This window comes from Cyprinodon variegatus, unplaced genomic scaffold (assembly GCF_000732505.1).
Source record: "Cyprinodon variegatus isolate N-32 unplaced genomic scaffold, C_variegatus-1.0 Scaffold5, whole genome shotgun sequence".
Taxonomy (NCBI): Eukaryota; Metazoa; Chordata; class Actinopteri; order Cyprinodontiformes; family Cyprinodontidae; genus Cyprinodon; species Cyprinodon variegatus.
Window position 1 is genome coordinate 1,791,712 of NW_015150458.1, and position 20,878 is coordinate 1,812,589.

General features: G+C 38.2%; 1 protein-coding gene across 2 annotated transcripts in view; it reads right to left on the bottom strand.

Annotated features, from left to right (window-relative positions):
• kiaa1549l (KIAA1549-like ortholog) overlaps nt 1-18,809 on the bottom strand; it is an 87,683-nt gene extending 68,874 nt beyond the window's left edge. For both annotated transcript variants that reach the window (XM_015373742.1, XM_015373734.1), the window contains exon 1: nt 18,200-18,809. In XM_015373742.1, the coding sequence (XP_015229228.1) occupies nt 18,200-18,437 (238 nt within the window). In that variant the 5' untranslated portion in view covers nt 18,438-18,809. The remainder of the gene's footprint in view (nt 1-18,199) is intronic.
• Between the last annotated feature and the right edge of the window lie 2,069 nt (nt 18,810-20,878).

The window sequence follows — 20,878 nt, forward strand, 5'->3', positions numbered from 1 at the left end:
TGACCAAATACTTATTTTCCACCATATTTTGCAAATAAATTCTTTAAAAATCAGAAAATGTGATTTTCTGGATTTTTTTTTCTCATTTTGTCTCTCATAGTTGAGGTATATCTATAATGAAAATTACCGGCCTCTATCATCTTTTTAAGTGGGAGAACTTGCACTATTGGTGGCTGACTAAATACTTTTTTGCTCCACTGTATCTGTCTCCTTTAGATTCCTAATGACTCAAATAGAAAAAGTTTCACTTTCTTTAGAACTACTCTTTTAAGAAGTAGATATGTCTGTTTTATACATGTCTCCCTGGCAGACCAAAAACAATGAAACATCTGTGCCTTGTTCATAAATCACAGAGACATTAAACTTTTATAATTCACAGTCCAAGTGAGGCTCCATTACCAATATAAGAGGAAAACCTAATTGCTCACACACATGTTAGCAGAGCAAGAATTTTAATCAGACATTCAACATGACCGCCCTAAAAAGGCAAAGCCAACGGAGAGATCTCCACTCCCTCTAACAGGCAGCATGATAGATGAGCTCTCAAGGAATGTATCTTGAATTGGGTGCATTGAACAATGCAGCACACACTGAGGCTGCGACAAGAAAAAAAATCATTCACAAATGCAAAAAACAAAAAAAACACAAAAAGCAAGTCTTAAGTTTTGCAATTATTCATGGCGCCAGTGTGGTGGGGAAGATGGCATTGAATAGATAATCATTGTTGGAACATGTATTCAAAATGCATTTTTATAAATCAATATAAACTAGTGCTTTTACTGTTATGACAGTTTTACTGTTAAAAAGATTTCTTTTATATCACTGTGGTTGTAAAAACCATTTCCCTGCAGGGTCTTTTTAAGTTATTAATGCTGCTGCTGTAACACAATGCAGCTGCAATGGTAATATTTAAACCGACATGCAATTAAATTATTTGGAAGTAATTATGCAAGACTGCTTCAGCCTACTAAAAAAACAAACAATTAATTAAAAGCTCATTAATCACGAAAACATCTTAAAAACAAGAAGCTTTTATACAGCAATTTTCTGTGTTTAGACCTGTTCCAGATTTCATGCCACTTAAACTGCAAAATCACCAAATTCAATCTCTTCAACTTCCGTTTCAACAAAAGTTGCTCATCATTTAGATGATGCTAAGTTGCAGTGAGCTCATGCAAAGTTAACATTTTTTTCCCTTAATCACAATGTCTCATAATTATGCAGCGTGAGCAGAGATTACTTTTTAAATGGGTTTCTATAATTTGTGACAAGTGCCATGAAAAGACTCGTTTTTAGAATGCTAACTTAAATTTTTGAGCTTTGGCATATTAATATTTATCATCTTTATCAGATGTGGGCATCAACACCACAGCATCTGCCAATGTGACATTGCACATGTTGGCATTGATTGACGTCTGTGAATCAGTGTTGTGTAGATCTAGCTCTTTTTCCTTTAACATTAAAAGTAAGAACGAAGGTGCATGATTAAGTTCTCATGTACTCTGTCAGAAAATTGATGGGACTTAATTCTTGTTACACTCAGTGACCTTGCTAATATCTATTAGAAGCAACATATACTTGTAAGCATTTTATCCATTAAATCGCTGTCAAAATTCCAACTAAAAATTGGAATTCCAGTTAATTTATACTGGAGATTTATAAATGTGTAATTACTAAAAATGTCTAATGATAAAAGTACAGTAGCAGGTCAATAATTATGTGGCTAATAAAGAATAAAAAACAAAGCACACTGAAGGGGTTACAGAAATGTCATGTCAATAACCATTTCTACTTCTCTCAAAAGGCAACAGAAAAGTCATGGTTAGCATTGCAACAATCAGAGGCTTCTTTAAATTGTTCCCAAAAAAAATCTAAATAATCCACTGGACTTTGTTTCCAAGTTTGAAGATGTTTCGCTTTCCATCCAGGAAGCTTTTTCAATTCAAAATGTCAGGAATAGCGTTGTGTTCGGGGTTTTATACGGTAGCTCAACAAAGCCTTGTTTTTGTTTTGAAAACATGCAAATAGGAACAGACGAAGGGGTCCATCGCTTTGGAATGGGGGTCGTTTGGCTTCTTTTGTTAGACTGCAATACCCCATTATCCCCGTTAAAGGGGATTGTTGGCCGGGCTGAATAGACGAGGTCCTCCCCTCTCCTGTACAGGGGTGGGGCTGTGATGATAATGTGAAGGGATTTACTCAATTGGTGCTTTGTATGTTTTTGAAAGCTGGAACCTGAGCCTTTAAATTGTTAACAAACTGTCATCATGTCTCCATAGCTAGTTTGCTAATTAATCTCTAACATTTAACCTTACATTTTAATAATACACCTGTGGAGGAGTGGAAAAGGACTACGTGAAGGAGGAAGGTTCAACACCTTCTTTACTCTACTCCAACTGGAGCAATCATACAGCAGAACACCTTAATATACACTATCGAAGAAACATAGGTTACCAAGGAAACTTAGTTTACAACTTTTCTGCTGAGCGAGAGTGGAGCCCCCTAGTGGTCCGCAACATACCCATATTTTAAGCTCCAACCATTTTGGGATTATAAAATACTTAAAATAAGGTTTTGCTGTGGGATGTTTTGGATGTCTGCATTGTGCTTTCTAACTGGTTTTGGTAAAGTTTACTTGACAGGTATTTCTATGAAGAAATATGGAAATGTGCTGCCTTCCTCCTTTTGTCATTAGCAGAATCCAATCCAACGACAATGACTAGCACAAGTTGCTTACTGTGCCAGCTATCTTACTTGATGCGTTTTGATGGTGTGAAGAAGACTGAGGGGACTTTCCAGTATGAATGGAAATGTGTGTTCTTCACAGTTGTAAAGTTTATTTTAAATTTTAAAAAGTGGATTTTGAAAATCACTGCAGAGCAACGTATGTTACACATAACTCGGAGAAATGGAAACATTGTACATCAGCTGTTTCGATTCTTTTCAAAATTTATCAAATGAGCATGTAGAGTTTTCTGCAAATTATAGACACACTTTTTCCTCCAATATTTGGCAATCCCATTTACTGTTAAGGGAAACTTCAAACTCTGCATTAAAGGTGTGCCTAAAAATTGAATTATCGATAGCTTGTTTTTGAGTTGTATTATTATAAAAAAAAAAATTCAGAAATCTATTACCTCAGATATAAATGTGTCTTTTTTTCTCGGAGGGAGGTTATTGTATCTAAAAATTGAAAAAAAGAAATAATAATAATCTTAGCCATTTGTTGAAAAAAAAAATGAAAAGCAGAAAAAAAGCAAAGTTCAACAGCAGTGTGATATGTTAAGGTAGTGGTAGTGGTGGTTTCTTTTTAGAACTGCTCTCCTTTTTAAGAAAATAATGTCTGTCTATACAGAATGTAATATAAAAAAAACTGTTAAATAGTGAAAAGAATATGATGGAATTATATTTATTAATAAAAGCAAACAATAATCCTAATTTCTCACTTTGACTTTTTTTTTAAATGTATAATTATGTGTATTCCTTCGCAAAAACATTTGAATCCTAAATTTCTTCTTATTACATTTAGGCTCTTTTCAGTCCCACCTGTAGTGCATTTACTGTCCACAGCCTCCTGGATGCTGCCCATGTCTTAGAATGACATCCATTGACTCAGAGAAGCCTTTGAAAATAGAATTACTGTGAATAAAGTCGTTTCATGATCTTATCCTGAGGAGAGCTGCTTCACCTTCAATGATCGTCTAAAATGGTGCAGTGCTGCAGGCAACAAAGAAACGTGAAGTACCAAGCAAACAGTAGCACTTTGAACAGAATTCTGTTCCTGCTACTAAAAGCTGTTGGTTTTTTGTTTGTTTTTACACCAGTGAAATCATCATAGTGCATAGTGGTCTCCTGAGCAAGACTGTATGGTTGCAGTATGTACAGTGCTGTGCTCTATCTTTAAAAAAACAGATGTAATACAGAAGGTCTTGACCATTCTCTGTTTTACTCATATTCATGCAGAACATGCAGAATAGAGCATATACATTCAGAAATCTGCTGATTCTAATTACTCAAAAATATCATCCATAATATTGTTATAATTTCAGACAAAAAGGGTTAAAATGGTTGTCTTGTTGCAAACATGGCTTTCCTCAAACAGGACAAAAATGGATAGACAATAACTGATTAGGATTGATTGAAACAACCCTGCTAAGATTCTGTTTGGCGAGTAGTGCTCAAAACTCTGCAGACAGCAATCTGATGGGGTCTGATTTGGTGGAGGCAATTTCAACCCAGAAAGATATTAGCCCACTCAATCATATTGTAAGTTGACAATAGGTAGTTAAATTCACAACACTAATGAAGTTCTTGGTAAATAAAGCGACTGGTTAGAGGTGTATCATTGGTAGAAGCATGACTAAAGCAGAATTAGGTAACGAGCATAAGCCCGTTAAATTCATACAATAAAAGGTTCTCCCTTAGAGATGAGGCAAAATAGAAATAAACCATGAGACTAGGTTTTAGAATTCCATCAAAATCATTCACCCATGTCCTTAAGTGCTGCAGATCAGCTGATAATAATGCTTAACAAGAGCCCTCCTGTGCAGAAGCCTCCCATGCATAAGGATGAATTCTGCAGATTGTGATGACATGGAAACAAACTAGTGAAGCTGTGGCAGTAGGTCCTATAGTACTTAGCTGCATTAGGATCTAGTCAGTATACAGCTGCAACAGGGCCCTTGGCATTGTGCTATATTGGGCAAGCACATCAGAATCAAATTAAGAGGGTACTACTGACCTATAGATCAGTTGCAGTATTTGACAAATGCTAAGAGTATAACAGCATCGAGACTGCCTTCCCCCTGAAAGAACCTTTAGGAACCTAGGTTATATTCAACCACATCTATTGGGTTTGGTTAGTAGCTGAAAGCATAAGCCCATGAGAACCAGCCCATACCACAAATAAAATTATTTTAGATGTGTGGATGCAGAAGGTAAATGGTCCAGAGGCAGCACCACTACACACACCAGGAGTATGTGGGTAATAACTTGATGAAAAAGCCTGTGGAGAACAGCCTGACTGATTTTAAGGCTCAGAATGGCTCCATAGCTCTAAATACAGATATAAATCCATACGCTGCAGCACAGACTAAAAAAGTAAATGTGTTGATGATAAAGTGTTTAAGGCTTTGAATAAGAATTGCAAGGACATTTTAAGTGAGTGACCTGCAGAACCAGCCATCTGTCAGAATATTATGATTTAACTTTTTAATAGAGTTTTATTGCAGACTAATAATGTTAAAAATGCCATGTGAGTTGCATTTAATATTAATGCTTTAGTGATACTGACATCGATGTAGCAGGAAGACTGCCTCCAACCTGTTTTACTTGGCCCACAAAAAATGAAAGGGAGTACTTTAAATCAGAGATCTGAGTTAGCGTGAATATCAAAGGCTTTTTTTTTTATCTGAAGAAACAGTCATTTATTAGAAGGCAGAAGCAGCAGCCCTTTTGCTGCTGAAGATCGTACCTGCTTATGTCAGGTGGTGAATGGTCTTTTTACTCTAGATTTTCTTCAAAGATGAACAGATTGGGCTAATATGCTATAAATGGCACTACATCACTGGAATTTAGCTTGTAAAATCTAAAAGTTCAGAAATAATGCAAATAAATTAAAATAAATTGTAAGAAATCTAACTAAAACTCATAGTTTTGGGTTTTGGTTTATTTGTTTTTTTATTCTTTTGGATCTCCCTGAGTGTAGTAAAACACAATTCTATGTGTTCTGTCTACCATGATGTTATTGTGTTAATGGTTGATTAATTATGCCATCAAACCCGCTATTCTATCTACACCAATTAGAGACAAAAGATCAGAACAGAACACTTTTAAATTAACATGACAATACAAAAAATACAATGACAGGTTGAGCTGCTAAAAAATTCCCAACACCCAAAAAAAGGGGTCACAAAGCACGAATAAAAGACTAATTGATTACTTTCAAAAACAACGGTTTATTCAAACATGAAATTAGCAAGACATCCCTTAGTTCTATTTTGTTTGTTGTTTTTTTATTTGGGAAACATTTTCTTGTTTTTTAAGTTTATTCAAAGGCTTGCAAAATAAAAAAAAAATATGTTTAACAAGGTGTTAATACCTATGTCAAGTATAGAAATTATTCCAAACAATGTTGTTTTTAATAGATGCATACACCAATATGTGAATATTAAACTCTGAATGGGTTAAGTGGAAAATATAAAATTTCTTGCTTTAATCTCTAACATTGTAATTTCAGATAAACTGATCTAAATTTTTTTTACTTCCAATTCATACACTATAACTGACTTTGGAAATCTGCAGATATTATTATAATAGAGTTTAAATGTTATTTTCAGCATGGTTAAAGATATTGTTTAGAGGCTGTAGTAGACTCCTATCAACAAGCAAGTATAAGATGCATGAATATAAACATGTACAGACCAGCTGACTGCCTCGGCTGGGCCCAGGACAAAACGCCAGTTGTCTCTCCCCTGTCAGCTGGTGTGAGCATGTTTATCTCAACTCAATAACTTTAAGTCAGAAGAGGAAGAAAAACTAAATCATATTAACAGGAAATGTAACAATATTGGCGCTGATGTCTGGTCTGATTACTCATTTCACTCACCTGCTTATCTCTGCCCACTTCTCATTACCGCTCACCTGTTTCACCTGGTTCAGCCTCTATTTAACCAGCCTTCAACCAGTCATCAGTGCCAGATTATTCTAGCCTTTGGTGAGAGTTCTCTAGCGTAACTGTGTGTTCTGATTGCCTGATCCTGACCTTCTGGACCTTCTGCCTGTTCCCATTCTGATCTGTTTGCCTGACCTGTCTTGGGATTCCTGGTGGATTTCTACTTCACTGTGAACTGTGCGTGGAAATGTTTCCTGACACCGTCCTGGATTTCCCTTCGGTATCTCTTCTGACCTCTGATCTCCTGGTCCTGACTCGTGAGCACATCCTCGACACCGCCTTTGGCTTCGTCCTCTAGATTATCCTGCCTTCCTTCATCTGCTCGGTTCTGATCTCCTGCCTGTTCTCCAGCCTCCGAGACTTTAGCGTCTGGGAATCTCTGGGCGGTGCCAGCTGCATCTTGTTTGCAGCCAACCAGCTGGAACCTACCTCCTCCTCTAAGAACGGACTGAAATATAACACCTGGTAAGTGATTCACACGTTCATTATCATCCTCCACCAGATAGATGTGGTCACTAACCTGCTGTCTCCGCCTGCAGAGGTTCCCGACTTAGACGCCGACACTGTTCACTACAGTTCAATTTCTGATAAACGTTTTTAGAAATCTAACTGTCAGTCTGCCTCGAATACTTGGTCCTTTTCTTCCGACCTTGATAGGAAAATTGTTTTTTTTAGATCTACGACACGTGGATATAAATGATAAACTTTTCTCCTTTTCAAAAAAATTATGTAACTTCATTTTAATCACAAAACAAGCAATATGTATTATATATATAAAGCAAGATTTTGTGACCATACTAATCCACTATTTATAAATTCAAATATAATGAAATTTAAAGATCTTGTATAAAATGGAATAATGCAATTAATGTACAAAGCAAAAGAAAACTCCCTCTTGTATCCGGATGTTCATTTGAATTCCAGAAAGTAGGTATAGTTTTAGTAATAAATGTAAATTCAGCTTACAAAAGGTCAAAAAAGGAAATCAGATGTATTTCTGTTGTTGGATTTGAATGTAGAACAATGCTATTTAAGAGTTAAACTCATGTACATCTTTTCCTAGTTTCCTAAAACTGTTCACAACATTATATTTGAATATTATCAATTTAAAATAATTTTTTTATGGTTTTCAAGAGAAGTGTAGCCCTATTTTGCTGTGGGAAGGAAGGCAGTGATAAGCTTTGCTTCAGCCTAAGCCTTTCAGCCACAATAATGTTTAGGTAAACACAATGTGTCTTTGTTTTTTTTTGTGTGTGAATAAAATTAAAGCAAAGCCTCTGATTTAACTGCTCTTTAATTTTGCTTTTTGTATTTCCAACACACCTTTAATGGCAGACATTTAAGAAATGTTTACTAGAGGTTTAGTGCATCGTTAAAAATGCATTATTATTATTATTGTTTACTAACACTACTCCTCCAAAGAAGACAACAATGGCCTCTTCATGTGATCAGCAGAAATTAAGTATATTAGCTCTGCAACAATTCAAGATCCAATTTTTTTTTTTCACTAAGTATAAACATTCACAGTAATCCCTAAAGCTGTCACATTGTTTGGTGAAGGTTTACCTTGTTTGAGGGACTAATCCATAATAGAATGCTGCTGGCTGCTGCTTTCATCTTTCTGTCCACTGCTTTTTAATGGGATGCTTTTTTAAATGTTCCTGGTATTGTAGGTTGTGAAAAAAAATTCCACCTCTTGGTGGAGTGATTCTGAAAACATTGCATGCTACAGTCTTCCTTCGTGGGGTTTCTAGAGTAATATATTTTTATACAGCAGGCATACTGTGATTAAATGTAACTTAGCCTTAGGCTCACTGTTCTCCTGCAAGTTGGTTGCATTATTTTTTGTTTTTGTGTGTGTCATGCCCAAGTGTCGTTTGATTGATGTTTGGGATGGAGGTTCAGCCTCTTGGTATAACAGCATTGTAAACATTGCATGTTTGCAGTGTATTCAATGTAAAACCTTTTCACACAGCAGACATGTTGAGATTAAAAGTTGGTTAACCAAACGTTACCTCCTGCTAACCAGCAGGTAAACTTGGAATGGATTACTGGAATAGCGCATATTACGCATCTGATAATAACTCTCTTCATTCACAGAGCAGGAAATCCCTTCTATTGGGCATCTAAATAGCAGATCAGTCTGCACAGACTATACACATTTTTCAGTAAAACATATTAAAGCACAGCCAGCCAATCAGCTATTATAGACAAGTAAAATTTGTTGGTTACAGAACCGAAAACCAATACATAATTGTAATATCTTTTAGCCAGTGTTTTGTTTTGTTGCATTCATCCATCATTATAGATATAAGGACAGTAATTTGGTATTTATCTGTTGATTCATCTTGTCTTAAAATATTTTATTGTGATAAACATTTTTGCACTAAAAAATGTTGTTCAGAATCTGGACCAAGGTGAAAATTAACATTTGCACAAAATATGGTAGGAGAGTTTAATTAAGAAAATATAAACAAAACATTGGGGGGAAAAAGAGGCAAAAAACAAAGATCCCAGTAAAGATAGATGTAATACCAACATCTAACATACTGGGAGAGTCAAAGGGGAAAAGGCAAGGTGACCCATCGAGAGCAAAGAAATAGAAAAAAATCTAAGGAGTTAAATTAATTTAGGAGAAAACCAAAACCAAATAAAGGTTTCACCTTAAATAATGATCCCTAATCTAAAATGTCCAAAAATTATGTTTTAAAAGGGGCTTGTCTGACACCAACTAAAGAAAGCACAATGTTTCATAGATGATGTTTTTTCCAAAAATATGAACGATACTGTTCAACTAAGTTGTTTTGTTCTTAAAGTGTTTCATTGTGTTTTATTGTATTACTTAAAACAATTCTTTAAAGCTATAGTGTTTAATTTTTTAGCGACATCTGATGGTGAGGTTGCAGCCTTATGAACTGCTCACCTCCAACAATTCAGAGGCTGTCATGGTTCAAAATAGCTTCGGCTCTTATGTAATTAAAACAGCAATTTCTAAGGTTACACAAATATAAAGAATTTTTAGTTTGTAGATGATAAAAAAATACCATACTTATGTATATAAAATTTCTGTTTAATAAATCACAGTAATAATTACGCGGAAGCTTTAAAGGCTCCTACATTTTAAGAATATATTGTATTAACTTTACTCCTTCTGCCTTGCCTTACACATAAACAGCTGCCCACCAACCAAACTAAACAGTGAAAAACATGTTGGGTTTTACTTTTAGTTTAGTCATAGTGTGTTCAATTTCACAAAGAAGCAGTGGTGTTAGAAAGTCATAAAGGACTTATTCAAAAGCAGGTTAAAGACGGGGGTGTTTTCTAGTTTAAAATAAAAGAAGACTAAAGTTATTAACAGAAGAGCAGGGCAAAAAAGAACATAAATCATGAGCTTCTGTGGCAGACCACAACTTGACCACAGTAGGAAAAAAAATGTTTTACTGCTGTTTGATTTATATCTTACAAGACATTTTCAGGTTAAAACAATATTAATAACGTATTTTCAGAGGCTTATGTATGTTTCTCCTTTTCTAATAATAAAAATAATGCAGGCTGATACTGCTGGAGATTAAAAAAATAACAAAGAAAAGTGCAAGGTGTTTTGGTACTGTGACAAGGTGCTGCCCTCAGCTGAGGATGCTTGGCTTCTTTTAAAAATGGTTAATAATAGCATACCAACAAAAATTCATTTATTCCCCCAAAAACATTCTTACACTCCTTGAAGAAGTGGTACACATTTTCAACTTGTAGTCCTAAAATCTTCACAGCAGTTTAGGAAATGTACATTAATTAGTTTCACCCATTAGGCCAGCAATTTACATAAGGATCCAGTTCCTCCCAAGACATCTGGGGTACAGTACTACTTTGCCTGGAATTAAATCTGTAACATTTTGAATGAATATGTAATGAATGTTAGTAATCTTACATACCCTCCTCCAGTGGTTCAAAGGGATTTGGTTAAATGCCACGGTCCACAGAGGGTCTGTATGGAAAGGCAAAGTCTTTCACTACATTGAGTGCTTCCATTTATAATGAACAGTTTCCATTTAACAGTGTTCAGTGAGTATGTATATAAAAACTTGTTTTTTGTTGCTTTTTTGTTTCGGTTTTATAAACTAATATTGCAAAATCTGGTCTAAATAATCAAAATACACCTTTAATGTCCCTAATATACCCTCAACATCTGCAGGATCAGATTTACATGTGTGGGTGGTGTTATAGCATCAAAGATACATAAACCTTTCAGCTAAATTGATTTTTCTTAGAAAAACACAGAGGGGACCATTATTTGGACCTTTATAACAACCAGGAAATCCCCTTTAGACTTAGTAATATAGAGAGAAATAAAAACTTTAATAATAAAGCAGGAGGCATCCAGAACAGATGCCCGAGTTAACTCAGCTGGCTCCTTTTGACGTGAAGGAGTGACGACCCTACCCTTACCCTCCCAGATAACTGAGCTCCTCCCCCGATCTCGAAGGGTGCGCCAAGCCACCCTGCGAATGAAACTTATATCCACTTGTGTTCGTGATCTTGTCCTTTCAGTCATTACCCGGATCTCATGGATCTACGTCTCTTAGACGTAGATCGATCAGTAAATGGAGAGCTTTGCCCCCCGACTCAGCTCCCTCTTCTCCACTACACTCCGATAGATATACCATGGCCTCAGATCTGGAGGGGCTGATCCTTAACCTGGCTGCTTCACACTCTGCTGCAAACGACCCCAGTGCATTCGAAAGGTCCTGGTTTGATGAGGTCAACAGGACAAAATCATCTGCAAACAGTAGAGATGATATCCTAAGGTTCCCAAACCGGACACCCTCCAGTCCCTGGCTGCACCTAGAAATTCTGTCCATAAATTTAACGAACAGAACCGGTGACACAGGGCTGCCCTGGCGAACCAAGCTCCTGCTGTGGTCATACAGAGAAAGGACACCCCTTAACAGAGGCCCCTGGACCCCATACTCCCAGAGTAAATTCAATTCATAAAATCAAATTCATTCACACTTGGCATCCTTATAGCAGTATGACTGCTGTATGTCTACAGTTATATTTCAGATTAGTAATTAAAATTGATTCACGCTTCATATTGCAATTATTTTGTATTCAGCCATGGTTAGAATTACTCTATAAACTGTTATAAATCTGAGCAAAATATGGTCTAGGTTTTTCCATTTGCTTGACATGCAACAGATCAGTAATGACTGTTAAATACCAGCCTTCCGATCAGCTCTAAACACTCCAATTGCACAGAGCGCAGTGAAAAGCTGAAGTGACGCTTCCAGTGCCCCTCTTTGAGATTGGAAGATCCACACCAGCTAATAAGTCATACATGATTATTTGCCAGCAGGGCAGTAACAATGCACACACCCTCCTTCTTCTCCAACTGGTGATGTCCTCCGGCAGAGTCAAAGATGCTATCCTTCGACATTGCTGCTACAGCTTGTCAACCCAATCATCACTCCTGACTTGTTAAGAATCAAACTGCTAATCCACAATTGTTTTGGGGTTGTTGTTTTTCATTTAGAATAAAAATATTTTGAGGTAAATAGCTCAAACATAAAAAATAAATAGTCATATTTCACCGTTATTAGTTGAGTTTTGGTGGTTTTATAGTTTATTCCTTGATTGAAACATTTTTCTTTGTCGCCCCACATTTTCACGGCGAATCAAAAGTTTTTGTGTTAAACTCCGGACCTTCACTCACTTTCACACAATCGTAATTTTTGTACACATCAAGTTGTGCTTAAAATATTGCACTGCATGTCTTTTGTGCATACGTGCACTTTGGACATCAGGACCCTGGAGCTCAGAATGCGGCAACATTTTTTTTCTTATAACACAAGGCACACAGCCACAATGAGGATGAAGTACTGTTGCAACAGAAGCAGTCAATGAATGTCCTCCTGTGGCCCAGTAAGAGCTGGACTGCAATCCAATTATTCATTTTTTGAATGACCTTCTAGAAAGTCCCATAAAACCAATGTTCAGGACTGTGAGGATGTAGACCGGCAAGTGTTGATGCAGGTGTTAAGAAGAGCTCAATACACAATGACTGTTGAATGGTAATGTAGACTTTATATTTTTTGTTGTCAATTATTCAATCACAAAGTGGAAGGAAATCTTTTTTTAATTAGAGCTTCACTTTCAATCATGTTCTTAAAAAACCCAAACAGTCAGACCCTGGAATATTTGCTGTGGCTATGTGTGATGGTGTGTGATTAACGACAGCTCTGTGCAGAGCAGCCTGCTGTAATATACAGTCCCTGTAAATCCGCCAGCCTGCTGCCCTTTCACAACCAGCCGCAGAGCCAAGCAGTTCATCTACCATCAGCCTCCACCGAACAGCAAGAGAAACAAAATAACACAGAGGTTTAAAGGTACAGAGGGAAACATGGAAATAACCCATCACACAGTTACAATATTCCCTGATTGCACCAAATATACATGAGATAATGCAAGGCAGATGGCACATAATGCTAATTGGCAGTGTTTTCTATCTGTACATCTTTGTGTGGTAGAGCTGCAGTTTGCTTGTATACAGCTGTGAAAAAGATAAAATGTCCCCTGCTATGACTTTTTACAATCCAATAGAAAATGAAAGAGCCATGGGAGTGGCTTACAGCCAAACAGATGACAAACATTGTTAAAACTCTGAATGATTGCCAAGGCTAACATATCTTTCGTTTACGAGATAATGCAGATCGTTCTCTTTCCGAAGTGTTAACTTTACAAAAATAAATTGAGAAAACTGAACATTAGGAACATCTTTTCATGATAATATCTTATGTTGAATTTTTATAACAACTTCTCTGTTTTTTACTTCTCAGTCTTTACTAAGCCATATATTTGACCCTCCAGTGAATGTCAAATCAAACCCGCAAAAATAGATCAAAAACTGCGGTGGACAAGTCAATCACACACATAAACAAGCCATTTAAAACAACTTAAGACTTCTTAACAGGTTTATAAACACAAAATTAACTGCTGTACAATTTACAACTGCAAGAACTTGCATGAGCCAACAGAAATTAACATAAAATATCTTAAGGCGGGCAGGTCATCTGAGAAATAGTGAGTCACCATCTTCTTTTTTTTTACTAAAACATTAAAATTCTTGGAAGCCATAAAAAACTGTTATCTTGACATGGGAAAGGAAAAAAGGCAATAGTAATGCTCTGCACAAACACAATAAAAAGCCTAGGTAGAGACATTAAAAGTAGGGAAACCACAAAGCATGTCATTTGATGCATTAAAAGTCAATTCACAAGTAAGAAAGGGTAAAAAAAATTGATACTGTCCAACTGGGAAATGCTTTCAGTTTTCCCTTGAGCTTCCCGTCAATTATTTTTTTGGACAGAAAAGGCGTGATTTGCAACGGCTGAAGGGTCAAAGTTTTTTATCAAGACCTCTATGAGGTCACTAAAAATGTCAGCACCCATACTCAGTTGTAAGATTCTGGTTGTAGGAGTGTGCAGATGCCAGGTGGCCTTCTCTGCTTCAAGTCCTCAAACTATTACTAAAACTCATTCAGCCTACTTTGTGACTGAAAAAGTTGAGTAAGCTTGAATTTAACTCAGGAGTTTCGAACCACTTAGGTGACCACAGGTATATAAAATCATCCACCTAAGCATGCCGGCTGTTTCTAAAGAGTTGTGGAATATGTGATCATTTCCAGTAGCTCAGATTAATCTACTCATGCAATGAGTTCAGTCGTCGCATTTCTTTGCAGCTAAATATTCCACAGTCAGTGTTAGTGGTATTAAGACTGAGCTACAAAATAATGGCCAATGTCTAATCAAAACTAGATTGGGGGTGATAAGTGCATAATGGACCAGGATTTCTAACTTTCTACACAGTATCTTGCCTATGATATCAACCATCGCAGATAATTGCTTCTTCTTCTTTTGTGAATGCCACATCTATTAACTCTCATCCATTTACAAACACTCCTTTGAGAATCTTTTCCCTCTCAAGACTTAAGGTGTGGTACACACTTCAAAATATAAAGGTGCACAGCTCTATTGGTCCAGATGGTATCAGCTCCAAGCTCTCGATGTGCTGTGAACTGTGTGTCAACATGGCATACAAGTTCCATAGAAGGTTGAGCTGGCGAAACTACCATCACTGTAGAAGACTGACTCTGGGGTACTTTTACCAAATGCCACACACCCAAAAAACCTAAACAGCTACAGGCTGACAGGACTGACCTCACATCTGATGCAGACCTTTAAAAGATTGGTCCCTAACCGTCTCTGCCCCCTGGTGAGCTCATCATTGGATATGCTGCAGTTTGCATACCAGCTCTGCATCAGAGTGGATGTTGCCATCATCGATCTTCTGCATTGAGTTCTGACCCAAATGAAGAGGCCTGGAATAGATTTGATGTTTAAAATGCAATTAAGCTGCTCTGTCATGATCTCAGCACTGATGCCTGATCTGATTACTCATTTCACACACCTGCTTAACTCCGCCCATTTCTCATTCCTCGCTCATCTGATCCACCTGCATTAGTCACTATATAACCAGCCTTTAGATCAGTCATCAAGGCAAGATTATTTCGAGCCATTGGTGAGACTTATTACAGCCTTCTTTGTTCCGACTTCCTGATCCTGACCTGCCAACTTCTGAGCCTGTCTGTTCCCGTCTGATTCTGAATGCCTGACCGGTCTCCCAGCTACCTGCCTGACCTGAGTACCTGCCTGATCTCTGCCAGTTGTGCACATAGCAAATTCGTTTCCTGACTACCGAGCCTGCCTGCCCTCATCCAGTCTGTTTGCTGCTCTGTGAATCAAACCTGGAACTGTAACCTGACTCTGTCCTGGAAAGTCCTTTGGCAACTCTCCTGGCTCCGACCATTGACCATGTTCTGGACTGGATTTCGGCTTTGGATTATCCCTTACTGTCCCTACTGGGCACTGTTGGTTGCTCCGCGTCAACTGGCGCCAGCTCGCCCGCACTCTGCACTCTGAAGCTGTAACGACCGCAAGCGGCGGACTATCTCCCTCCGGGTTTCTCCTCTCTCAGTATCGTACTGAACTCTCAACCAAGTCAGTGACTTTTTGTATTCCCTTCACTCATCATTCTTGTCACTAATCCGAGTTTCCTGTCTCAACAGAGAACCCCAGAACCACTCCGAGGAGTTTCCGTCTTCCTCTTTTTGTTATTTAAAGAAACTTGTTTGAAACTTTCAGTTTGTCTGCTGACTATTGGGTCCAGGGTTCTGTTACACTAAGCACTGATCTCTGTTTTTTTCACTGGATTGCTGATACACCGAAAAAACTGAAGTCACCTGCCGCCATCTTGGTACACCCCACTTTGACAGAGTCCCGCCATAAAAATGCCTGTAATGTAATGACCATAACAATTTAATCACTACATATATATAACATGTACATAATCAATTTACTGCAGTTTTATTATGCTCCATTAACACACTAATTTGGTTTTGTTGGGTTTGTAAATCTTATAATACATGATTTATATACTTCCTGGACTTCATACTGACTGTGCAATGTGATGTGCCTATTTTTTTACCTTAAATTACAGTAATATACTGATGCTATGAAACAGCAAGTGTATGTCAAAGGGATAATTTTATCTTCATTTTAAAAGTCTTAAGTCCCCGTGAAAGTGAGAACGTTCTCGTTGTTTGATGCTGTTGTGCTCGTATTGTTTGCATTCTGAGCAGTCTAACAAGGGAGTACCAATTTGGCGGCTGGTGACTTCACAGCACCCTGTAGTACCAACAGCCTATCACCAATCCAGTGAAGAAATAGAGATCAGTGGCTCTGAGACCAGAAACGTCACATGATTGAAATGTTAGATTTGAAATGCGTGTTTTTCTTTTCCACTGACTCTCTTGGTCCTCTGTACAAAAATGTTAACCCTCTCCGTCCTTTGAAGGTTCATTGGGTTCAGAACACACAGAACTCAACAGGAAGGAAATGGAAAAGCATGTAGCTATTTAAGAGTGATATACTTTGTTTTTGATTGACAAAAAGACAATACTTCAGTTACAGAAATAAGAAAGATGGACTATGTAGAAAACTCTTAAGTTTAAAGTATCTTCCCATTTGGTTATAACAGACTATAGGCTATCCCATACACTTTAAGAAATGCATTTTCTTAAAGATCCATGATTAAAAAAAATGTTTAACAGAGATTATAAATCATTCTCAATTCAATTTCAATAAAGACTTTTCTGTCCAGCATTCATTGCCCTGAAAACTGAAACAATCCCTTTTTTTCATTTGTTGCATAGATTTGACATTCTTGAATTTGAGTCAGGTGAATATCAAAAGGACTTCAATGCTACTGTCACCAAATATTTAGATGTTTAGGTGCTGCTGCACTTGTGTTTAAGAATGGATGTGCTGACTGCAAAAGAGGAGGAAGAGAGGGAGAGATGGGGGGGATGGAGGAGGATGATGAGGGGACTGTGGTACTGTAGCCATGCATCAGTAGGAGGTGAGACTACAGCCGTGACACCACAGTTTGCAGCCCGGGGAACAGTGAGGGAGCCACTGTTTGTTTGGCACCTGAAATGGACCGTCTTGTTTTGTTCTCCTTTCAGCCGTGGCTGCCCACAGACACCTTTAGGGCCACCTGTGCTGAAGTGGCAGAAAGAATTGCATGAGCAGGATGTGAGGCTGCCAAATCTGCATATGCAGGGAGAAACTGTCTTTTACACGAGTAGGCTTGCTCAAAATGTTGACGGATGAAGGGCACCAAAGTCAGAATGGCTTACCTCAAATGTCTCATATGCACACTGAGACAAACAGAGCCACTAAGGGCTTGGGTATGTGTGTCATTAGTGCTGTCCCAGATGCTCTGAAAACAGACTGCCCTGCAAATGCATTGCATTTCCAGAATAACTCCCTGCAGCTCATTACTGAAAATGACACTATTTAATATACTCTGTAGTGGAAATAATTTAAATGGAACAATTACAGCACTACAACAGGATAGTGAAGTAGGATTGGGGCTGAATGGCTATTTCTGATTGCAGCTTCTGGAGCTGTGTGTTATCAGAGCAATCAGATTAGTGAGACAAAGAAGTTAAATGTCTGCAGGTGCAGTAGAGAGATAGGCAGAATCAGAACTGAATCACCAGGATCTCAAATATTGTCATGTGTCAGTGTCGTTAAATGCATTGTTTCCAGTCAATAGGTCAGTCACTGCAATAATGCATTGCAATGCATTATTATCTTACAGCAGATGCAAGACCCACTGAAATAGTTACACGATCCAAGGTTTTTCCCCCTACTGTATATGATGAAAAACGATTTATCAGGGTATTCATCCAGCTCCATCCGCACAGCCCGGGAATCTGCACCCTGCAGTGGATTACAAAACGCTGCATGTGTAGAACAAGAGATCAATTTTCCAACCCGTCTGCATTTTTTTTTAACCCCTTTCTTAGTAGATGCCACATGCACGGCAGGTTTAATGCAGAAAGACGCTGGTGCAACAGATCAGCGAGTGCCTCAGCGTGTCGGAGCCATAGCCCGGCGGTGAGCTTACCCTCTGCTGCCACAGCGCACCGGACAAGGAGAGAAATCAGAGCCGCAGACAGCATGCGGTTTGCGAACATCCCCGCTGCTCCGGCTCGCAGTCCGCTCCTCAAACACCTCCTCCTCCTCCCTGTGTCTCCTCCGGCTCTCCTCCTGCGCGGCACGCATCCATCATCGCAGTCTGCCCCGCAGGCTCCCGGTGCGTCGGGATGACCCACCCGCCCATCACTCTTCACACTGGGAGCCATATCCAGTGGACAAGTTGCTGAAGTTTGGCTTGTAAATAATGCATTGAATAAATCCACGTGTGTGAACGGGGGGAAACACGGTCCATACGCCGTGGGTCCGGAGCTGGATAGATGGACCCGGGGGAGGGGAGGGGGAGTGAGGGACGCGGCGTTGAAGGGAAATTAAGGAGCGCTCCCTTATAGCTCCGCTGCGCTTGGTCCACCCAGCATCATCCTATGGCGCAGAGAGGCGCTCTCACTTTGTCCATCGGTTTGGCTTTTAGCCGCTCGAAGTGAGGAGTCTCTGAGCTGTGTGCGGGAGGGGGGGCATTAAGTCACCAATGTGAGCAGGTTTCCACGCTCAGCAGGAGGCTGTATCATCTAGGTCGGCTACCCTTTTGGCCAGACTGAACCAAAATAGCTTCTTACAAGGTGAAAAGCTGACCTGTCTGCATGGCGCCCTCTGCTGGCTGTGAAGGGGAACTAAAAGCCAACTTATATTTTTAAAACATTTCTTTGCTTTTCTTGTTTATTTATCAAGTTAACTATACTTAACAATCCGCAATTATAACAAAAACGACATTTTCAACTCAGCTACAATTAAAACTGAACTGAAATCTCATTGTTTGTCAAGTAAGACGTTTATATCAGTAGCTGCTGTACCTCTTCAACTCCACTCGGGGGCAGCATTGGCTTACAAAAGTTGCTTTCACCCTCCTGCAGGTATGGAGGTTGATTTTGGAATAATTTCATATTACTGTTAAAATAAAAATAAAAAGATAACACATTACTGACATTACAGATAATATTACTATTGTATTGAACCTTTTGATTGTTATGAAAGTACAATAATATTTATTATTATTAAGAAATTATAGTAAATTAATTTTGGATTATTATTATTTGGTTACGTATATTATTTGTTAAATTCCAAATTTTATTTTGTTATTGTTTTTTTTATGAGTCCTTTCAGCTAACATGTTAACTACTTCAGCATTGGAATATGCTGTCAATGTTCACGTATTTGTACCATCTTTTTTAAATTATTTTGTACTGCATAGATTAAATTATTATTTTTTTTCTTCTCAAGACTAAATGCATACACTATATTTCAATTCTTGACAGTAAACTTTGTTGATCAATAGTGCAGTGGGTAGCACTGCTGCCTTGCAGCAAGAAGGTTTGAGGTTTGATTCCCAGGAGTATGGAGTTTGCATGTTCTCCATGTGCATGCGTGGGTTCTCCCTGGGTACTCTGGCTCCCTCAGTCCAAAAACATGATGGTTAGGTTAACCTGCTTCTCTAAATTCTCTTTAAGTGTGAGTGTTTGTGAATGGTCGTTTGTGTTGTGTGTCTCTGTGTTGCCCTGCGATAGAGTGGCGACATGTCCAGGGTGTACTCAGCTGGAGATAGGCAACCCCTTGCGACCATGCTTGGGATAAGCATGACAGAAAATGGATGATGGATAATAAACTTGGCTAACTTTACATTTTTGCTTCATTATAAAAAAAAACTCTGCCTCATGTTTGGAGCTAAAGTCCAGGGTAAACCGTGTGAAAGTAAAATGACTCTGGTAATTGTGTATGGAAATGCTACTCAGGCTTTGAGAAGCCTGGGCTTTTGGCAATGGAAAAGGGATATTTGTCCTGTCAACCTCATTGCTCCCATCTTTAATAAAATAAACTGTGAAAAACAGTCAGAAGACAAAAGTAGTTGCATCAATATATTTTTTTTAATTCAAAGTGAATCTTAACAATAATACACAATAAAGTCTTATTTTGACACTCACCAAAAGAGTCACCTGGAAACCCGCTTAATGTGACAAAGTAGAGAAGGCTTGGTCACACCTAAATCACTGAGAACTAGAGAGGAAACACTATCGCAAACTGTATAAGAGACATCACATCCATAGAGTTAGTTTTCCCAGTCCTCATACTGTAAATATTGCACAGTGCAATTGCTACATGGCAAACTAGTGTAGCACAAAATAAAAAAAGGAAAGGAAAAAGCAAACAAAACATAAAACCAAAGCCACCAAAAAACTAAAACAGGTGAGTCCATAACTTGCAGTGTGAATTAACTCTGAAATTGACAGAGATGACCAGAAGACTGAAAATAAGCACTGGAGGAAAACCACCTTTTTCAGTCAAATCAAAGATTTACAAAGTAGCACATGAAGATTAACAAGAGACCCTGAACTAAGATTTCTAAAGGATTTTCAGGTCAAAATCACTCATTTTATCAGGAATTTGAAAGATTTTGTATGCTAAACTTTATTTGGAATCGTCCAAATCCCATAAACAACAGTTTTTCATGACTTAAAACAAAATGGAAAACTTCTCTCCTCTTGCATCCATTCGTTTGCGTGACAAGAACAAGGAGAGTTGATGCAGGCGCGTTGCTGGTGAAAAAGCTTTTGAGGGAGAGAAAAACACAGATTACATTTCACATGCGACCTATCTC